We start from the raw sequence: 21452 nt of genomic DNA on the forward strand, positions 1-21452 counted from the left end.
CAGATCCTTAGCACACGTTTTATTTTGGTTATCTGTGTTTTTATTATTGAGTCCTAAAGGTTCTTTACATTTTCAAACCAAAAGTTTCTTATCAGATGTATGATTTGCAAATATTTTTGTCCCCCTCCCGAGGACTCTTGGCACATGCAGAAGAAAATCCAAATTCCTTGCCAGGGTTGAGAGACCCACCTGATTTCCAATCTCACCTCCCACCACTCTCTGCACCTCACTCCCCTCCCCTCGACCACACACTGCTCTTCCTGCTCTTCCTTGAACTTGTGAAGTTCAACACAGCCTCAGGGCTTTTGCAAGTGCTCGCTCCCTTTGCTCAGAACTTCTTCCCTGAAACCTTTGAATGACTCACTTCCCAACTTTAGGACGCTACTCAGATGTCTCCTTCTCACAGAAGCCTGACCATCTGATCTAAAATACCACTTTTCTCTCTATCCTGCTATATTTTTTCTCACTAGCACTTATTATGACCTGGCATTATATTGCACAATTATTTGCGTATCCTGTCTCCCTTGGAGAATCTCAGTTCCATGAAGAATGTTATCTAAAGACCCCAACAGTGTGGAGCACATTACAGGAACTGAATAAATATTTATTAAATTAAATGCATCTACTACTATTCATTGAATGTTTATTATGAGCTAGGCATTCCCCAAAGCACTTCAAATAAAGTATCTTATTTAATTAAATATCTTATTTAATCTCCCCCAAAAATCTATGCTATGAGGTAGGTGCCATTATTGCTCCACTTTTCTAACAGACGAGGAAACCCAGATTAAGAGAGCTTGAGTAACTGATCCGTGGTCCCACAGATAGTAAGTGGCAGAATCAGGATTAAACCAGGCAGTCTAAGCCATACCACTCCTGTCCTCAGTGTTCACTTCGGCAAGTCACTTTCCTCCCTTTGAACCTCGGTTTCCTCATCTATGACATGGGAATAGCCTCCTACCTAACAAAGTTATGGAAAGACTGGACAAATGAGATCAGGTAAAGCACTGAGAACAGTGCCTGGCACCTTGTGAACGTTCAGTAACTGTGAAGCTACATTGATGATGATGATGATGATGGCGTCAGCTACCACGATGAGATGACACTGATGCCGTGAAATCACAGCAGTATCATTGTTCGTTAATATTGTTCAAACGCAACCCTGTGGACAGACTGCTTGCTTTCAGACAATGACTAGACTGTTGCAGAGGGAGGACCAGCCCACTACATGACGGTTTCAGAGTTAGTCAGATGGGGTGCAGGTTTCCTGACCCTTCACCAAGGGAAGGGGATGCTTAGATAACACACGGGCTTCCTAAGGCCTCCACAAGAGTCTCCATGAAGATAGGATCTAAGTGGCCTATTAGAGACAGCGGTCTTGGCCTAATCCAGGGCAGCTGCCCTTCTGGGGCAAAGTCACACACATAACTTCCTGCCCAGCCAGCCCCACAGGCAACGGTAGCTGAGCATGGCACAGCCATCCCCACTCACAGCTCCCCTGGGGAAACAAGATACTCACGTCCATGTGCCGTCACACTGCGGAGGACCTGGGGGACGGGGATCAGTCACTCACCAGTATGGGTCTGCCTGTGTGTCTCCAGGGCATCCTCCTTCGAAAACTGGGCACCACACTGATCACAGACAAAGGCTTTGGCACCCGCTGAAAGAAAGGAGAGGCAGTTACCTTACTATCAAGAGGGATATTGCATTAGGAGAGGGTGTCGTGGGCCAAAATCTTGCAGGTGGACCCTGGGGGAGGGGGCTTAACACCTGTGAAGATCCCAAGTCAGGAATAACCCATGGTCCCAGCAGCCAGCCCAGACCCTCCTCCAAGATGTGATCACCCACCCAACTGAGCTCCGAATGCCCCCACCGAGGGCTCTCCCAGACAGAACAGGGAACAGAACCAGCATAACCAAGACAAACAGAGATGGGCTCCGGGAGTGATGCCCAAGAAGAAGGGGGATTCTGGGGGGCTGGCTCCAGGTGAGAGATGGAAAGGAGTATGTGATCCAATGAGGAGTAACGTGCCCTGTTGCCCAGATTATATTTTACAGGAAGATAGGAATTGCTGACATATCACTACCTGGATAAACCCCTAACTCAGTGCATCTAAAACTAAACTGTCTACCTGGCCACCTCCTGTACCTGACCATTTAAAACCTCTGAATGACTTCCCAGTGCCTTCAGGATAAAGTCCAAACTCTACACGGTGACTCACAAAGCCCTTCTTGCACTTCTCTTTCCTGCTTCTTCTCTCTCCTCATCCTTGTTCCCTGGTCTCCAGCCCTTTGCTTCTTCACTGCAAGGTCTCCAAGCATCTTTCTGTACCTCCTCTGGCTCTGACACTCCTGCCCCTCTCCCCAGCCCCACAGTACGGCTAGCCCCGCTTCATCATTCATGCCTCAGCTCCCAAACCCTTGCCCCCCTGTCTGGGTGAGGCAGTCCTCCTCTGTGCTCCCACAGCACCCTGTACATTCCGGGTCACGGCCTCACCAGGGTGTCTCCTAAATGCCTGTGGCTCCGTTTCCAGCTCCCCGAGGGAGGGAATATGTCATCTCACGCACAGCTGCATCTGCCTGACACCCAGTGGGAACGTATTACTGTACATATCTATGGAATAAACAAAATCAATTCAATGCAATTCAATTTGATCGACTTTTCTGGAACCATATTTACAAGACTCAAAGCGACAGTGTCACGATGTGAAGATGACTTTCTACCACCTGCTAACAGTCTTCAAGGCTCTGTTATCTCGTCCACGGGGCACCTGTCACAAGCCTTGGCAGTTTTCCCTCAAAATGTCTTCTAGATGCATCTCTTCCACTGCATGTCGATAACCACTGCCCCTACCGAGGCCCTTGTTGGGTCATGCCCAGAATGACCCAATGACTCAGGAGAGCTGCCACACCATCAGCCACCCTCTGATCCACCCAACAGAGGCAGGTTCCTTGAAGGCCACTTGATTCCTCACGTTTCCTTGCTCAAAAAGATACCATGGCTTAAGACATGGAAGCAGCCTGAATGTCCATCAACAGAGGAATGGGTAAAGAAGATGTGGTACATATATACAATGGAATATTACTCAGCCATAAAAAAGAATGAAATGATGCCTTTTTCAGCAACACGGATAGACCTAGAGATTGTCATATCACGTGAAGTAAGTCGGACAGAGAAAGAGAAATATCGTATGATATCGCTTATATGCAGAATCTAAAAAGAAATCATACAAATAAATGTATTTACAAAACAGACTCACAGCCTTAGAGAATGAACTTATGGTTACGGCGGGGAGGGGGGAAGGAAGGGAGAGTTAGGGAGTTTGGGATTGACATGTACACACTGCTCTATTTAAAAAGGATAACCAATAGGGACCTACTGTACAGCACAGGGAACTCTGCTCAATGTTACGTGGCAGCCTGGATGGGAGGGGAGTTTGCGGGAGAATGGATACATGTGTACGTATGGCTGAGTCCCTTTGCTGTGCACCTGAAACTATCACAACATTGTTAATCGGCTATACGCCAATATAAAATTAAAAGTTAAAAAAATAATACAGCGGCTCACAATTTGCACTGATTCTAAATTCCTCTACTTGGCTTCAAGGCCTTCCATAACCTGACCCAGTTGTCTGTCCAGCTCCACTAGAAATTGTCCTCCCTGGCCCTCTGTGGGCGCCGCTTGATCCTCGGTGGGTCTCTGTGCCTGAGCAACGCCCCGCCTCATTCCTGTCCGCTCCGGTTCTAGTCCATTTCCAAGACCGGAGTACGCATGCGCCAAGCACGCCGGGCCCCTCACTGCTCTACCCTCTCTAATCTGCAGCTGCACTGCGTTCCTTTCAACACGTCTGAGCATTTCTTTAAGTGTACCTGTGTTTTAGTTTCATATCAGGGTCTTGTAAGAGACAGAACTACTTCTTCTACATATTTGTAGTAGAAAGCAGTCTAGTGCTGTTTTCAAACCATCTCAGATTTCCTGAGGCTGTGGCGTATACCAGGCATGAGGCTAAGTATTTAGGATGTATCATTTCATTTAATCCTAACTACCTTTTTTAATTTTTTTTAAGATGTTGGGGGTTGGAGTTTTATTAATTAATTTTTTTTTTTTTTGCTGTGTTGGGTCTTCATTTCTGTGCGAGGTTTTTCTCTAGTTGCGGCGAGTGGGGGCCACTCTTCATTGCGCTGCGCAGGCTTCTCACTATCACGGCCTCTCTTGTGGAGCACAGGCTCCAGACGCGCAGGCTCAGTAATTGTGGCTCACGGGCCTAGTTGCTCCACGGCATGTGGGATCCTCCCAGACCAGGGCTCGAACCCGTGTCCCCTGCATTAGCAGGCAGAGTCTCAACCACTGCGCCACCAGGGAAGCCCTCCTAACTACCTTTTAAAGGACATAGTATGAATATACCCATTTAGCAGATGAGACAACTCAAGAACAGAGAGGTTAAATAGCTTTCCCAGTGTCACACAGTAGGTAACCACAGAGGTTGATTCAAACCCCGGGAGCCTGACTTCACAGCCTTTGCTCTTAATCTCTATACCCTTCAGCCTCCCTAGGGGTCCATCTGCAAAGATGCCTCATGAATATGAAGTTGGGCTCTGAAATCCCTTTCCCCAAATAAAAAAAAATTAAAATCCAATTTATGCTTTTATACATCAAGGTTTTGTAAAATTCTATTTGGAAAAAAGGGTTCCACTACTCTTTAAATAGTTTTAAAATCTTGGCCTTGGAGTATTTAGCACATTAAGGGTGAGAACTCAGAATACAAGTTGAACTAGTATAGACTTAAATACTAATAAACATTTAGGGCATTGATCTTGTCTACATTCCTAATAAGGAGCAGCATATGCCCTCTATTAGATGCTCAATAAATATCAGTTGATTAACTAAATAAATGAGTGATAAAGTGCCCCAGTAAAGATATGAAATCACTTTTCCTTAAGCGCTTTAAAAATAAATGTTGTCATTTGTCTTAGGTGGCTGGAGTTGAATTTCGCCTCAAGGCAGGGAGAATACCGTGATCCCCTCCAGGTGTCCCTACAAACTGCAGGCGTCCTAGGGCTAAGGGCCTGTCAGCGGCTTCTAGAGCTTCAAAGAAAGAGCCAGGGAACTCGATGGCAAAGCAGTCACAACTTGTGTTCACACTAGAGACGGCCAAGCCACTTTCCATCCATTTATAATGGAAATGCAGCAAGCACCTCAAAGGGCAGCGGTGGGACGACTGGGGGTGGATGAAGTCGCAGCCCTGTCATAGTGAGAAACTGTCCCCAGTTCCAAATCATTAGCCAGCAATGATTTTCTGCGGATCTGTAAGGGATCAGATTTTAACTGTATTTATTTCTTTATTTCTACATCCCACCGGTTCTCATGGCCCCCTAAAGAAGAAAGGGGGAGGAGGGGCCTGAGGAGGGAAGCAGGAACTGAAAAGGGGAGGGTGCCCCGTGGACTCGCCATCACCATCACCATCGCCATGGCGCTGGAGCCCTGCCTCTGGGTGAGGAACCTCCTCATGCCCTAGCTTCAAAGGGCTGGGCGGGAGGAGGTTTCTTAGAAGACAGCCATCCATGTGGCTGCAGGAGCATCTGCTTTAATGACTGAGAAGCAGGGAGAAAGAAAGGAGTGCAGGTAGGCAGTCAAGGGCCGGATGTACGCCATCATACAAGCTCAGATGAAGAGAAAGCAGATTAGCACACACGAGCTCGGCAAGGCTGCCGGCTTGGCCCAGGCCTGACCACATCTGGATGCCCTCAAAGTCCTCCCCGCTCCACCCCTGCCTTGCTGAAGTCACAAAGCTGAGCTGAGTGTGTGAAAGTCCCCTGTCTTCAGTGACTGTGGGTGACAACCCCCCTCCCACGCGGATACCACGGACATGGGCTCCCACGCCAGCCCCCATTCATGAAGCCTCTGCACTCCCGACCCCCACCCAGACTCCCCCCAAACCCCCAGCCCAACAGCAAGGACGGGCAGTTCCAGGACACAGGAGCCAAGCAGAGAGAGGCAGAGACACCCCCCCGCTCGCGAGGAGGCATGTGCCTTTAAATTGTCTCTGTAATGGCTGGCTCAGAGGCAGAAATATTTGGCAGCCCTGAAATTAAAAGTGATAAATTTCCTCACCGAGCTCTGATCAATAATAGAGGCCTCATTTGTTAATCAATAAGGCAGTCTTTGCCTGTTTACTGTGCATATGCTGTTCGCTGCTGCCTTCAGTACGATGTCAGGTTTGCATTCAGGGCAACTCAGGTGTGCGTAAACCACACCGCCATTCCCAAAATGCATTACGGTGACATCATTCAGCCACTAATATACTTATAAAGCATCAGTGCAAGGGGGTTGTGGGGCAGGAAGCAGGTCATGCCAGTTGAACACAATGGGCACATACGGACATATCAGCTGCATTTACCACCCCCACCCCCAATATTTCCTGGGGCTCATCCTGGAGTGGGGAGAAGTCCAGGGCACGGCTCAGGGACAGACATTCCTCCCCATCTCCTTCCTACACAAACAGGATGTTTTCGGAATGTCTGTTAAGTAGATGCCAAGGGGGGGGGGCTTGCAGCAAATGGACAAAAGAGACAAATCCCTGCCCTCAGAGAGCTTATATTCTAGAGCAGAGGCACATTTTTAAAGGTCAAGTAAGGGACTTCCCTGGCGGTCCAGTGGTTAAGACTCTGCACTCCCACTGCAGGGGGCACGGTGTTCGATCCCTGCTCTGGGTAAGATCCCGCATGCCACACAGTGCGGCCAAAAAAAATTGTTTAATTTAAAAAATAAAAGTCAGGTAAATATAAAATAGGTGGTAATAAGCGAAAAAGAGAGAAATAAGTGAAGAGGGACAGAGAGGGCGGGGGCGTCTATTTTATATGGGATGAGCTGACATCTGAGGGGAGAACGAGAAGGTAAGCCCACTCTCTAAGAAAGCCCGGTCCAGGCAAAGGAAGAGCGGGGAGCCTGGCCGGTTGGCATAGCATAAGAGAGGGGAGAGGGAGAGATGGGGTATGGATTGCAGGGAAAGAAATTAAATAGCAAAGAGGCAGAACCACACCATGATAAAGTGGGCTAGACCCACGCATCCTCCCCAGCAATTACAGATCTGAGTGAACTAGAGGAGGTGACGGTAAGATCCAACGTGGGGAGAATTGGGTCCCGGGCCCGGCTCAGCCATTCCCTGCTGTGGACATCACACACATCACCACACCTCAACGCGCCTGTGTCCCCGTCTGTGAAATGGGAATGATCGGATCCCTCTGCCTCACTGGAGGCTGTCAGGATTGAAGGAGACAGTGGATATTAACAAACGTAAAACTTGTTAATTGCCAGGCCCTCTGTGGCTATGATATTACTAATGTTCTTTATACTTCCGGGGGCGGCGGGGGGGTGGGGGCAGCAGAATGTGGTTAAGAGCTCAGGATTCGGGTAAGACAGATCCCAGCCAAGCTAATCACCAGCTGTGCCCCTCAGTGAGTTGCCTCATCTCAGTGAGGCTGTGGGTCCGTCTGTAAAATGGGAACAGCGAGAGGCCGTCCCAAAGGGGTTGTGACAAGGTGGGGAAAGCGCTGGGGCCATGCATGGGGGCAGAGCCACAGAACCGGCCAGTGGCGCTGACCATCAACCCAGCCAGGCTCGGAGCCAGGACTCCTTTCAAGAACTCCTTCGTGCAAAGTATGATTGATTTTTACTGAAATTCAGTGTACAGCTATTTGGGGGCCATTTATCTTGTGTAAAGTGAGTCTCACATTTGTAAAGACATATTTCACTATAATCGCACGTGCGCGCGCGCGCACACACACACACACACACCCCTTGTCCTGCTAATTTAAACATGAATGTCTTGTTGAAGTGCAGGAAGATCTGTCATACGACCAGCGTGTCAGTATTGGCAGCTCTCCCTCCCTCCCACGGCACCCCCTCCCCCAGCTTTTACATCCGAATCTGACCAGTCCCAGGAGCCCCATTCACAGGTCCTGTGCTGCCTTATGGGCTCCTTTCCTCTTTTCTGTCTCCCCAGCAGACTGTAAGCTCTGTGAGAGCAAGGCCGGCATCTGTCTTGTCCTCTGCTCCATCCCCAATTCTCCACTCTGCCTGACACACAGTTGGTGCTCAATGATTGCCTGATAAACAAAGAAACCCTCGGGTAGGTTCCCGGGCACAGAACTGGCCTGGGAAGGGGGCACTGACAGGCTGTCCCCTAGGGGGTGGCAGAGTCCTTCTACACACCCTGGGTTCTCTGCTGTCCCTTTTTCAAAACTCAAGGAAATGGTCTCTGGCTAGCTCTCAGGCAGTTTGGGGGAGAAGGAAAGGAAAGCTTAGAAAGTGGAGCTGTCTGCTTCCTCTGGAGCAGGATGTCCCTTTTGTCGGCCCTCTGCTCCTCGCCCAGCCACCCAGGACTCACAGCCCCGCAGCAAACAAGCAAGCCCTCCTCCAGGACATTCAGGAGGCTCCGGTCAGCCCGAGTGGACCCTTCACTGGCTGGCAGAGGTCTGCTGAATGATCCCACTCCCAGCCCAGGCACTGAGTTCATCTGAGAGTCAGTGTTAAGGGAAAGACAGACAGACAGACAGACATTCTCGCCCCTGCCAGTCTCCCAGGGATGCTGCACCAGGGGGGAGGGGAGCAGAAGCTGCCGGACCATTCGGAATTCTCCCCTTTCCCCCTGACTTCCTGATGCCTCCAGAAAGTTAAACGGGGGCCAGAGGAAGGAGGAGGGCTCACAGCAGGTTAAGGGTGAAAAGAAAGGAGGCAGTCGCCACAGCCCACATGGAGGCTGGAGCCCGTGTAAGGCCTCCGTGTGTGGGAGCCACTCCACTCTGGGCTAAGGATCACCCTGACTCGCAGGAATCAAAGGAGAGACATGCCAGAAAAGCACTTTCAAAACCATAAAGCTTTCTATCAAATGCCCAGCATTCCAACAGCAACAGAGCTGAAATCCAGCAGAAGCATGTCAGGCAGGCTCCCCGCAGCTGTGCCCCTCCTCAGACACTACCTCTGGCTTCTCCCCCTTGGCAGACTACAGAACCTTCCTCCCTACTAGCCTTCCTGCCCAGAAATGGGGTGGGGGGTCCCGAGCATCTAGGAAGGGGCTGAGAAGATACCGAACACAATCAGATGTGGGCTGGAGTCTCTCTGAAGTAAAGAAGGCAGAAGCCAATGAGAGCAGAAAAAAATGTCAAAATCCCTCCCCCTCCAAAACTTCTCCCACCCCCGTGCTAACAACAAGGGGGGGGGGGAAGGAACCACTGAAAAAACACCTAACGTTTGCCAGCATCTGATGTTGAGTCCTGTGTCCTTTTTCTTTTAATTCCTTGAGATTTTAAAATAAACATCTTGACTGTTCTGATGAGATATGCATGCCTGCTTACATAAGGAAGTACAGAGTGTACCAAAACAGCAGACCCAAAAAAAGCATAAGCCGTCAGAACAATGAGTACAGACGCCGGGCATTTTACAACGGGCCATGGTGTACAGTTTTATTTACAGTACCTCTTATCTGACAGAGAACAGTACACTGGCTGCCAATTCCAAAGGCCAGCACTGCGTGTTCTTTCACTCAAGGAGATGTGTACTCCCTAAGAGGAGCTGGAAGCCTGCTCTCTCTATAACACGTTCTTTCTCTCTCTCTTTCACCTTTATCAACACAACAGAAACCGATACAAAACCAGCACCTCCATAAGATACACAGATTCAGGGGAGAGGGAAAAGGGAAAGCAGGTGGGCAGATGCGGGTTGCCTGGAAAACAAGCAGCCCTACTGATCAGCTCAGAATGTGGTTCAAGGGTAGTTCTCCGTGACAACGAAGGAGAAAGGTCCTCAGGGCCTGGCCTCACTACAGGATGGGGGTGGGGGGATGAACTAATGACACAGGGCCTCAGTCAAAGGTAGGACTGAGAAAGCCACCAAGACAGTCTCCCTGGCCGGGCGACAGAGATCATTGAATGACAGCAGGCTTTCCAATCTCTGGAAGTTAATTTCCCATCAATGACCTGGTAAGTGCCAGACACCACACAACTGGCTAGAAGTCCGTTCTGTAGAGGATGAGATCTTAGAATGGGTCAAAAGGAAGGGCTGAGGCATCTCTAGTCTGAGAGGCCATTTCTTAGCCTACCTAATAAACATCATACTACCAGGAGGTTCTAGGGTACCCTGGCACCCTTGGCTTTCACTGCTCCTGTTCTCATATCTCAGAAAACAGAGGTCCACCTTGTCCCTTATCCCTGCCACTCAGTTCACAGCCCAGAGAGGCTTAGAAAACTCCTTTGTTGCCACTCTTAGCACCAGCAGGTAACCCGATAGGCTTAGAAACACAGTCCATGGCCAGCAGAAACACACACACTCAATATACAGCTGCCTAGTAGAGAAGAACCCTCATTCTGGAATCAAACAAACACAGATTCAAGTCCTGGGTTCTACCATTTCTAGCTACCACCCTGGGTAAACTAATTATCTTCTCTGGACCTGTTTCTTCACCTGTAAAACTGGGCACAGAATGTCTACTTCACAGGGTTGAGTGGTGATTCATTTAAATAGTGTATGTAAAGTCTTTCCCACCATGTCCGGCATCCAGCAACTCCTCAGTAAAAGCTACTTGTCCCTAACATCATCTTTATTACCACTGCTTCCTTCCCCAGTGTCAATGTCTGAGACCCACATAGACGTCAAATGCATGCAATAAACATATCATAACATTTAAAATATTCTTACCACCCCAGACCAAACACAAAGAGAAAAAAGGAAGGAGGAGAGACTCCCACTTTGGGTAAGTCTTCAGCAGACTTTCTCTGGGGAGTGGAAGGTAAAGAAAGGCAAATGACAATGATGGTTGTGCACCCCCAAGACACCCCCACACAAACCAACAATGTACAAGTAAAGACATGGCCCGATCACCCTCCACTGGGAGAAGATCAAAGAAATGGCCCATCTCCCCTCAGCTCCCAACACTCACGGCCAAGTTTTGACGGGCATTACTGTCCTCCTACTGAGATGAGTGCAAACCTATTTAAGGTGAATTATTTTAAATAAAATACAAGTTGGATGGTAAATCTGTTGCAATGAAAACAACATACAAATCTTCCTGAAATCTAAGAGCGCTGATTTAGGGGCTCACCTTACCACTGCCTTTAATCCCTTTCTTGCCCAGGCAACTTTCATGATTGGCTAATCAAAGTATGGTGGGAATCAGAGCAATGGCACAAAAACCTCTCTTACCGTGGGAATGTCAGCCCTTGCTGTGATGCAGCATACTTTCTTCCAGACACACCGTGCCCACTCAGAGATCTCCCCGAGGTAAAGCCCTACAGCGGCTAGTGGCTAGACACGGCTTTGGGGTTCTGCCATTCACTGGTGGTATATGGGCCTGGCATCAACTTTGTGGCCTTACCTTCCTCCTTAAAATGGGGTTATCTGTCCTCCTAAGATAGTGTGAACAAGAACCTGTATGAAGTACCTGGCACACAGTAAGTGCCTAGATAGTTATTATGATTATGGAATAATTTCACTTCATCAAGTTGATGAGCTCCAGGAGACCAGCCTTTGGCCTGAGCCTTTAGGAACTCCGGTAATATTCCAGCCCCACAGCTCCTGGGAGAAGGTCCACCTGCAATGAGTATATGGCCCAGAAAGGTGAGACACTGCATTCTCTGGGGCTCTTGAATGCATGGGCTTCAGCTGTTTGGGGCAAGAGAAGAGGCCCCCCCCCAGATGAGGCAGGTGGACAGCTGGCTCGAGGAGGGGTCTGCTGGCCAGCGGCACCCAGGGGCACCCAGCTTTCCTGCAGCAGCACAGACAGAAATGGACCCAGAGCCCTGACTGTCCGTGCCTGAGCTGTGTGGCCTTGGGTGAGTCACTTCATTGCCCCATCTATAAATGACAAGTTTTTAGTTGAGACCTAAGGGAGAAGAAAAGATGACAGGGTGTTGTTGGAGAAGCAGCTGGAAGCACATGGCAAAGAAGGCTAAGCATGGCTGAAAAAGGGGCTCAAATGCTTACAACCCTTGGTTATGGGATGATGGTGGCTGGATCAAGCTGGGGCTGGATCCAGCCAGGGGGTTCCCTCTCCTGGGGAAGACCTTTCTCTATCAGGCAGGCAAAGTGGGACGGACAGTCCAGACACTGAGAGAATCATTAGCCAGAGAGAGCTGGCCTGAGCCAGCGAGGCAGAGGCTGACCCCTGAGTTCCAGGGAACACCCAAGCTTTCAGGTGTTCACGGCTTCATCCTGTAGCACTGCAGTCCTGGCTTCTGTAAGAAACTAAGTAAAAAGGCCAGAAAAACCCCAGTGGGGATTTCCGCCATGATTTTACTGGATATCCCCTCAACCCTTGGTCACCAACAGTCGTCTTCCTCCCTGGTCCCCACTTGGGGATTCTCAAGTGAGAGAATCATAATGGAAAGAGGGCTTTCTGCTGGCATCGAGCAGCCTCAAAGCACTTTTTGTGACCTGAGCCTTTGGCCTCCTGCTCTCAACCTCAATTACCTTGCCCCTTCTACTGAAGCAGCTCCGGAGTCCCCTGTCACGGGCCTTCACCCGAAACCTGGCGTGGAGGGGACGCCCCCACCCCCACCCCCCCGCCTCCCCGGGTAAGGGTCATGAGTACTGCCTGGATGATGGGGAAAAGTAAAACCAGGCCACTCCAGGGGTGACGGCCAGAATCAAAACCCTGCCTACCCACAATCACAAGCTGATGTTTACCACCACTCCAGTCCCCTAACATGCCCTGATACTCCCTCCAATTAAATTTCCCCTTGAGGTGCTTTCAGAGAAAAGGGAGGGCAGCCTCTTGCTCAGCCCTAACCGCATTCTGGCCTGCCCTCCCTTTCTCCTCGCAGGATCCTTCCTCCCTCACTTCTCACTGACTGAAAAGCACGCCAAGGCCTCTCACAGCCCTGGGATCTCTTTGGGATCCGTATAGAGGGAATTCCTTTAGCCCCACTTCTTTCAGAATCCCCTGCTCTCTCCCAACGCCTGGCATCTTTCTCCAATTCCACTTGCAACCGTGTGTGTGTGTGTGTGTGTGTGTGTGTGTGTGTGTGTGTGTGTGTACTTTGTTTTTAAATTAAAATACCCCTAGGCAATCATATTTCAACAGGTGACAAGGAACAAAGCATTTCAGAGGGCTTCAAATGCTGTCACAGTGTGACAACCAGCGGGCAGGGATCTGCATACAAGTGTCTGTTGACTATTCCATTGGTTGTGACCTGTAAGAGCCCTGCAGACAGAAGCTTCTCTTCTCCTGAGAGCCCCACCAGGAAGCCATGCCACAGCCCTCACAGACATCCGGCCAGGCTGCCGGGAAGAGGCAGGATTTAGTCATTGTCAAGTCCATCCCTGGCTTTGATGTCGACAGATTCCAGCTCAGGTGCCCACCAGCTGCATCAAGAGCAGAAGCAGTCTAACCTCTCTGAGCCTCGGTTTCCTCACCTGCTAAAGAGGTAATGATACATCCCTTGTATCCTACAAGGGGGACTGTGAAATTGCACAACTCCAGGGGGCACCACTCAGCCAGAAATGAGGCCACAAGCTTGTCGGGAAGTTCACGTGAGATGATGCACGTGAAGGTGCCCAGCAATGGGAACTGGCGTTCAGCAACTGCACCCTAACTCTTCCCTTCCCAGGATGCTAGGGGTCCCGCAAGGGCTGCCCTGCGATGAGGAACAACGCCGCTACTGCTGCTGCAGCACTGATGGTAATAATAAGAATACTGATAACTAACAGTTAGTGAACATTTATTACAAAATAAACGAGCGCCATACTAACTACTTTATGTGCCACATACCGTTTAACTCTGCCATCAATTCTAAGATTATCCCCATTTTACAGAGGTGAAAATTGAGGTTTGAAAAGCTTAGTTCACTGGTCCAAGGTCTCATAGCCAGTCAGTGTAAAGAAAGAGAAACAAACTCAATCGGGGTGACAGCAATGGGAAGCCCACCTAACCATCAGGGCCTTTGATTATATAAAAGGTTAAAGAGTAAGAAGTTCATATTAAAGGGACTAGAAGAAGGTCCCAGAGGCAATGTGCTCGAGGCCTCTGCTGTTCTCCATACTCTGGCTCATCCCTGGAGGTAGGAGATCTCTCCCACAATCTCTGAGGCCACCTCCTCAGTTCATCCCTCTTCTTTAAAGAACAACCCTCCCCTCTTGGTCCAGGAATGCGCCACTGCTGTCCATCAGACAGGGCCTGGACTGATCTGGCTGTGCTGTGGCCTCTGATGTACTACTCGGCCTCCGTTTCTCCACCTGTAAAATGGACATCGTGTTGCCGGCCCCCCCTGCCTGCCACCTAAAGCTGTTAGGGGGAGGAATCAGTTCAAGATATGAAAATGTGCAGGGCTTGACAGAAGAAAAAGGTACCACGGATCTTCAAGACTGACTTCCAATAAAACCACAGTTGGGCATATCCTTCCATGATTGGCTCCCTTCCTGGGCATTCTCCTTTTGGCTTCTAAGCCAGCAAGATATTTTATCATAAAAAACAATCAACTGTATTCCCTTAAAGTAGAAAAATGGCCTCTCACATTGATGAATGACAGCAAACTACAAAGAATGAAATAGACAAGGTTTTCTAGGTTGACCTTCAGTTAACCAAAAAGTCCCTTTCTTCCACCTTCCCTGAGCATCCCAGTTAATCCAGGCCCGACAGGGCAGATGCTCAGTCTTGGCTCTGAGGTCTCTCCCCTTCCCCAGCTCTGTCTGCATGTGCCCCTATAATTTGCCCTTTACTCACTGCCCAAATTAGATCCCCCCCGACCAAGAGCAGCAGGTAAACCCAATTAGTTTAGGGCGGAATGTGTAAATTTTAGGGCAAGTTGTCCATCCTAGACTCCAGCATTGTCAGTTACTTTAAATTCATTAATACACACACACACAAACACACACACACACACACACACACACACACACATCTTGGGGTGGGGGAAGGGTGTTCTTTAAAACCAAGGCAGAAGCAACCAATCCACAGCTTCCACTGTCACTCTATTCTTGATGAACAGCTGGGAAAGAGGCCCATCACCTAGCATGCCCGTCATAACACCCACCACCCCATCTCAGACCGGGGGCCCCGGGGACTGCCACCCTCCCTCCCCTTCCTCAGGCCCCTCAGTGGCACCTTGAGGCTGCCAGTCTCTCCAGGCCTGCTGTGGCTTTCAGAAAACAGAGCATTTCTATTTTTAGCACTTCTCAGCCTAATAATACTCCCCAACACCCATTCAGCTTAATCACTTTATTGAGGACGAGAAGCAGGCTCTCCAGCCCCGGTGCTTCTGATGTTAGGAAGTAGTAAAATGTTCAAACTGGTTAAAAATGACACTCATTGGTTTGCCTTTGGTGTTTCTGAAACCTTAATTGTGGCTCAGGCTGTGGATCTAAAGAAGCTTGCAGGTTTCAGAGTCTTTCTTCCTTACCCCCTGCACCATAATTGAGGTGTTACATTACAGCCACGGCATTGACAGTTCCAGGCTCAAAATTCAGGAGCCTTAAGACTCCACACTTTTCCAAACAGAAACATTGCCTGTCGCGCTTAATGCCCATTCTTAACATGAGCCATCAACCCCGCACCCCCAGGAAAAAAACCCTCGCCTTTACTGGCTGACGTCATACAAAAAGTCCAGGCAGGGTAAATATTTCCCAGGTTAAGCCTTATTAAAGTGCATCTAACAACTAAAATGGCATCGAAGTGCTGCTTGAAGACTGGAAGGTTTGTTTGGTGTCATTAGAGGACCTGAGAATTCCGTGAGTGCAGAATATAGGCTGTTGGCAGCTCTTCCAAAACTTTAGGGTGAGTTTTGCAAGCACGCAGTCTGTGCCGCCGTGAGCTAGGGGCTGGGAGAAGTGGGCAGCCAGGAAAGGACTGGAAACAGGAAAGGACTGGAAGCCGGAATCTTACCTCCAAGGTTAAGACCAGGGGCTTTGGAGGCAGGCAGACCTGCGTTTACAGCCCCACTCTGCCTCTTCCTTGCTGGGCAATCCTGGGCAAGTAAAACTCAGTTTCTTCAACCATAAAGTGGACATAACAATAGGGGTCGTCATAGGGGTTCTCGTGGGGATCACGTGAGATCATGGAATAAAGTGTCTGGCACAGTCCCGGGCACCTGTCAGCCCTCAGTAAACGTCAGCCACCCTTATAACTGTTGCCTTTGGCCTTCTCCCTTCTGCCGTGGGTGCCCTCTAAGACGAAGTGTTTGGTCTTTGTCTCTCCAGCCTTGCACAACCACAAAAAAGGAATCTGGCACTAAAATAGCTAACCATAGCCAGCTGTGCAGCCTCAAGGTCCTTGGACACGAGGGAGGGAGCCCCTGTGGGTTCATGGTGGCTGGTGGAGGCTGTCCCAAAGCTGATGCTTTGAGGGATGACTTCTCAGGCCCCTCCCAGCTAAACAGGCCACAGTTGGGTCCTAGGCCTGCAAACTCACCTGGACAAGGCTCTTCCACATTCCCGGGCCACTCCCTCCCTTTCTTTCCTTCCTTCCTAGGCAGGGGGCTCTAGGCACCTTCATAAACTTCCTGCTCTTCAGAAGGCAGAGGCGGAATGCCTCATTAAGTTTCGTAGCTAATTTTACAATTTAACCAAACAACACATTCCTGCCTCTATGCAGCCAGCCTCTGACTGGGACAAATTTATCACTGTGAGATGGAGGAAGAAGACGGGCCAGGCCAGAGGCTGAAGGCAGAGTCCTGAAAACTCAAGTGGGAGACGGAGAAGAGAAAACACGGGCCACATACTTTTAAAAAAAAATAGCTCTAAGGGCTTCCCTGGTGGCGCAGTGGTTGAGAGTCTGCCTGCCGATGCAGGGGACACGGGTTCGTGCCCTGGTCCGGGAAGATCCCACATGCCGCGAAGCAGCTGGGCCCGTGAGCCATGGCCGCTGAGCCTGCGCGGTCGGAGCCTGTGCTCCACAACGGGAGAGGCCGCAACAGTGAGAGGCCCGCGTACCGCCAAAAAACAAACAAACAAACAAAAAATAACTCTACATTTGCTCACAGAGCAGAATTCTAGGCTGTGCCAGGCTGAGAAGTTAGGGAAGAAAGCCACGCAGGGCATGCGGTGTCAGAAAGATGGAGAGCTCTGTGACAATGACCCTCCCTGTCCCCCCGGGGGGCCGGGGGCTATATCTGGAAGCACAGTTACACGCTGTCCTCTGAGGGGCATGATTCAATGCAGGTGGGCGGCCGGCCAGAGGCCGGGCAAGGCCACCCAGAGGACAAAGTTGGCTTGGCAAGACCCCAGGGCCTTGCCAAGGGCGCTGAAAAGTCCTTCCCAGGTCCGCTGAGCCCAGACCTGCGGGTGGCAGGCTCAGACCCGACCTGATTACGACTCTGGCTGGGGGTGTGGTACCAGGGAGGGTAGCATGTCTAAGAAAGTTTCACCATAAAGAATCCTCTGGGACAGAAAAGACTGTATTTACGCAGGCCCACACCTCACCCACCCAGGATGGACAGACCCCAGTTGAGACAGCGGGTACGATTCCAGCCTTGTTACCTGCGATCAGGCCTGCTCTCAGTGCACACGTCAGCAGTGAAGATGCTGGCCTGTGAGTCTCCCTGCCTCCTGGTCAGCTGCCCCCAGGCTTCTGATGCCTGTACCCATCCCTCTCCATCCTATAGTCCAGAGCGTCTGATGCTGGACCCCAAATCTTAATCCATGTAAACCTGGCCCATCAGGGCTCTCCCAGGTGTGCCGGGTTGTTCTCATCAGGCCCCAACAAAGGGACCAGGGAATCGGGGCTGTTCAGGCAGAAATCCCCGATTGAGAGCAGCCTCCCAGAAGAGCTGCTCTCGAGGCCTTTGTCTCTGCTGGGCTCCTCTCTTAATGAAGAAATAAAATGAAGAGGATTCCAGCAAATCAAAAGTTTCAGGGAGTTCTCTCCTTACCTGGAGTTACCTTGTTACTGAAAACCACATGGCCTTGTATAATTACTCCAGCAAAATGCTCACTGCAGCCGCCAATGAGCTCCCGGCGCTCCATTAGCTTGTAATAGTCAGTGAGAGCCACCGAGCTTTAATCCCACTAACCAGAAGACTTCCTATCTCAACTACCTAATGAAAAGTTTAGAACTTCCTTTTTTTTTTCCTTTTCTCAGGCAAGCAAAAGAATTCCAATCAAAATAAGACGGTTGGTCGGGAGGAGAAGGGAGCGTGTTAATTACCGGGGAAAAGCCTAGAAGAGATGTCTTCGTGAGGTTGAATCCTGGAGAGGACCCAAGGGAAGCAGCGCCAACCTCCGCCTTCACGCCGCACACACAGGGGCTTCACCATGAGGTCTGAGAAGGTGGGCGGGGCCCTGGGGGCCTCAGCCTAAGAAATTCCTCCCCCTTCCTCCATACCCTCCAGGGCAGCCAAGTCTCTGTCCTCAACCTTAGAGGCGCAGCCCTCTAAGCTATGTATTCTCAACCTGGGCTTCGTGGAGCCTGGGCACTCGCAACATACGCTGGAGTTCATCTAGTCTTGCATGAGAAATATAGTATATTCCGGATCTGCATCCAACTTGAAACCCCACTTTCACATTTGTGTTTGTTTTGTGGATACCTCAAAATGGAAGGACCATCTGAAGCGCCAGCTTTTTTTTTTTTTTTTTTTTTTTTTGCGGTACGCGGGCCTCTCACCGCTGCGGCCCCTCCCACTGCGGAGCACAGGCTCCGGACGCGCAGGCTCAGCGGCCATGGCTCACGGGCCCAGCTGCTCCGCGGCATGTGGGATCTTCCCGGACCCGGGCACAAACCCCGCGTCCCCTGCATCGGCAGGCGGATTCTCAACCACTGCGCCACCTGGGAAGCCCCAGCTTTTCATTTTTAATGCAGTGTTTCTCAACCTGCAGCCCAAGGAGGGTCATAACATCCTTAGAACTCTGAGGATTCTCCAGTATGAGAAACTGGGCTTTAAGCCTCTTCAAGACAGCTGTGGGCAAAGGAGGGGGAGGAAGAGGAGGAAGGGGAGGGAAGAGACACCTGCCCGACTGGCTCTTGCTCACAGAAGTTCTTGCTGCTTCTTGTCCAGAGAAGCAGATCCACTGCCCACCACAAAGTTCCATGTGGACATTACAGCAAGAAGCCCATCTAAATCCCAGGAACCGCCTTCCTGAAGCCGTTCCTCACCATCCTGGTCCTTGGGAGTGCTTCCCTCCTGTAAACTGCTGCACTCACTCTTTCCCCTTGTGGTGATGGGGGTACACCCAGCCTTGCTGGGGCCTCACATCACACTCTCAGCCAGACCGACAGCCCCTGGAAGGTAAGGACCCTGGCTGCAGCCCCTCTGTCTGTCCTGCCAGGCTTTGCATCAACTGGCCCTCACTGGCCATCAGCTAACTGATGAACTCATTCATGAACAATTTTACCCCCAAAGATAGTCACATCTAGTGACCCAGAAGAGTCACTGAGGTTTCTCTGCTGCCCCAAGCTTTACAATCTGGTTCCCATTTGGTTGATGTTTTGGTCCCCGGACAAGGCTCCAGCATCCCCAGCGCATGCCTGGGGAAGATGAGGTTGTTGCAGAACAGACAGAATGAGTCTCAGGCCAAGTGGTCCAGCTCCTCTGGACAGAATCCGAAAGATCAGGGAGGCTGCGATCTTCCTGCCGCGTCTCACTCCAAAACTGAAGTCTGAGGAGCTAGCGACACCCCGAGTCATCACAGGTCCCACATTTCGGGGATGCGGCGTTGGTCCGCTGCCCCTTTCACTCCTGATTCAGCATCACTGAGCAGAGAGCCTCCCCCCAGGAGCAGAGCACCCAGCTGGGTCTCCATGCAGATGAGAGCACCGGTGCCAGCTCCCTGGTCCTGCCCCTTCGCTCTGTGTGGTGCGGCAGTGGGGTGTAGGAACAGGCAAATGACACAGCCAAGCTCTCACCTGGGTAGGGGGGCCAAATACCCACAGACCCTCCAGCAACGCTCCCAGAACCCACTGCCCTGCAAGGTGATGGGGAGGGGTAACAGCCACCATGGCAGCTACAAATGAACACACGTGACTTGGGCAGAGCTGAAAGAGGCTCATAAGGCTCACACCTGCTCCTGGTGGCCCAGATGCAAGGCCCTGGGCAGTAGCCAATGACCCCATCCCACCCCCAGGACCGCTGGGGACAGACACTTACTGGCTCTCGCTGTCTCAGCCCCCCAGTCACTGAGACACTGGTTATCTTTACAAACAGGAAAGCAAGCCTTCGGTCCAGCACCGCCGTGCAGCATACTGGAAAAGTAAGGGGCAGAGAGCCCTGGCTAGGAATACAGCTTCGCCACTCCTGGCTGTGTGACCTTCCACAAGTTACTTCAATTCTTTAAGCCTCAGTGTCCTCACCAGTAAAATGGGACCAGCACAACTACCTGGCAAGGTCAGCGTACGATAAGTGAGTTCAGACATGGAGAAGGCCAAGCAGCATGCCTGGAACACAGCAGGCATCCAATACGTCTACCGTAGTGACTTTTCTTTCTTCCCCCTGGCCCAGCCATGCCTCCAGAGCCATTCATTTCTTCAACAGTATTTACTGAGAGCCTGCTGTGTGTCAGGCTGTAGGGCTGCCACCGAGCATGCCACCCGTAAGGTCCTGCCCCCTCTCCTGTCTCCTCGTCCAGACGTCTGACCCCCAGGGCTGGAAGGATGCAGGGCAGCGCTTTGGGGCTGTTCCCCACCAGGCGCCTCACCACACACTCATCCACTCACCCATTAGTTTATTCAAAAAACCGAGTTATAACCACCTTGCAGGTCACTCTGCTAGGTAGTATGGGAGACATAAATAAATCACATGTTCTGAAGAAGCTTAGAGTCTAGTAGGCGAAAAAGGACGAGCAAATAAGTAGCGATGACACAAAGAAGGTGACAGATGCCATAAGAGGGGATAGATAAATGGCTATAGGCAATCAGATGGGGGGGTGGCCTCTTGTCCTGCCCAGACAGATGCAGCCCATGGCTGAGCCGGCTGACTTTAAAAAGAGAAGAGAAAAAGGATCACTCGCCCCGGCTGGCACCGTTCCTAGCACGGGAAACAGGCAGGATCTATTTTAAAAGGCTAGAGGCAGGTTAGAGCCTTTTCTGGCAATTCCCAAAACTCGTGCTTCCTCGAGCTGACTGGATAGCGGGACAGACCCAATCCTGTCAAAATCCTACAGATCTTTAAAAAAAAATCATTTAGCTGTTGCCGGGATGATAAAAGAACCCTGCCATTCAAAGGGAGGGTCCGCATGGGGGGGAAGGTGGAGCTGGTGGGGGAGAGGAGGAGGGGATTGAGAAAAAAGGGAAACGCCCCCCAAATATGGATCAGGGCAACCGGCAAGGGAAATTTATGCATCGTAGTGGCTTTACTACCTAATCAATTCAGTAATTTCAAAAACAATTTTATTTATGTTCCATTTACCACATCAAAAGTTAAAAAAAAAATGGTACTGATGCTAAAATAATACCTCAAGGCGTCTATTTTTAATCAGTTAAAAAAATGGAAGGGGCGGTGCTGTGGAAAAAAAAGCAGCCCTGGGTTTCTATACAA

General features: G+C 50.5%; 1 protein-coding gene across 1 annotated transcript in view; it reads right to left on the minus strand.

The window, feature by feature from the left end:
- ZBTB16 (zinc finger and BTB domain containing 16) overlaps positions 1–21452 on the minus strand; it is a 190165-nt gene that overhangs the window by 57754 nt on the left and 110959 nt on the right. Inside the window, exon 4 of the mRNA XM_082845161.1 lies at positions 1574–1660. Coding sequence (XP_082701287.1) covers positions 1574–1660 — 87 coding nt within the window. The remainder of the gene's footprint in view (positions 1–1573; positions 1661–21452) is intronic.

This window comes from Leucopleurus acutus (assembly GCF_964270905.1).
Source record: "Leucopleurus acutus genome assembly, chromosome: 8".
Lineage (NCBI taxonomy): Eukaryota > Metazoa > Chordata > Mammalia > Artiodactyla > Delphinidae > Leucopleurus > Leucopleurus acutus.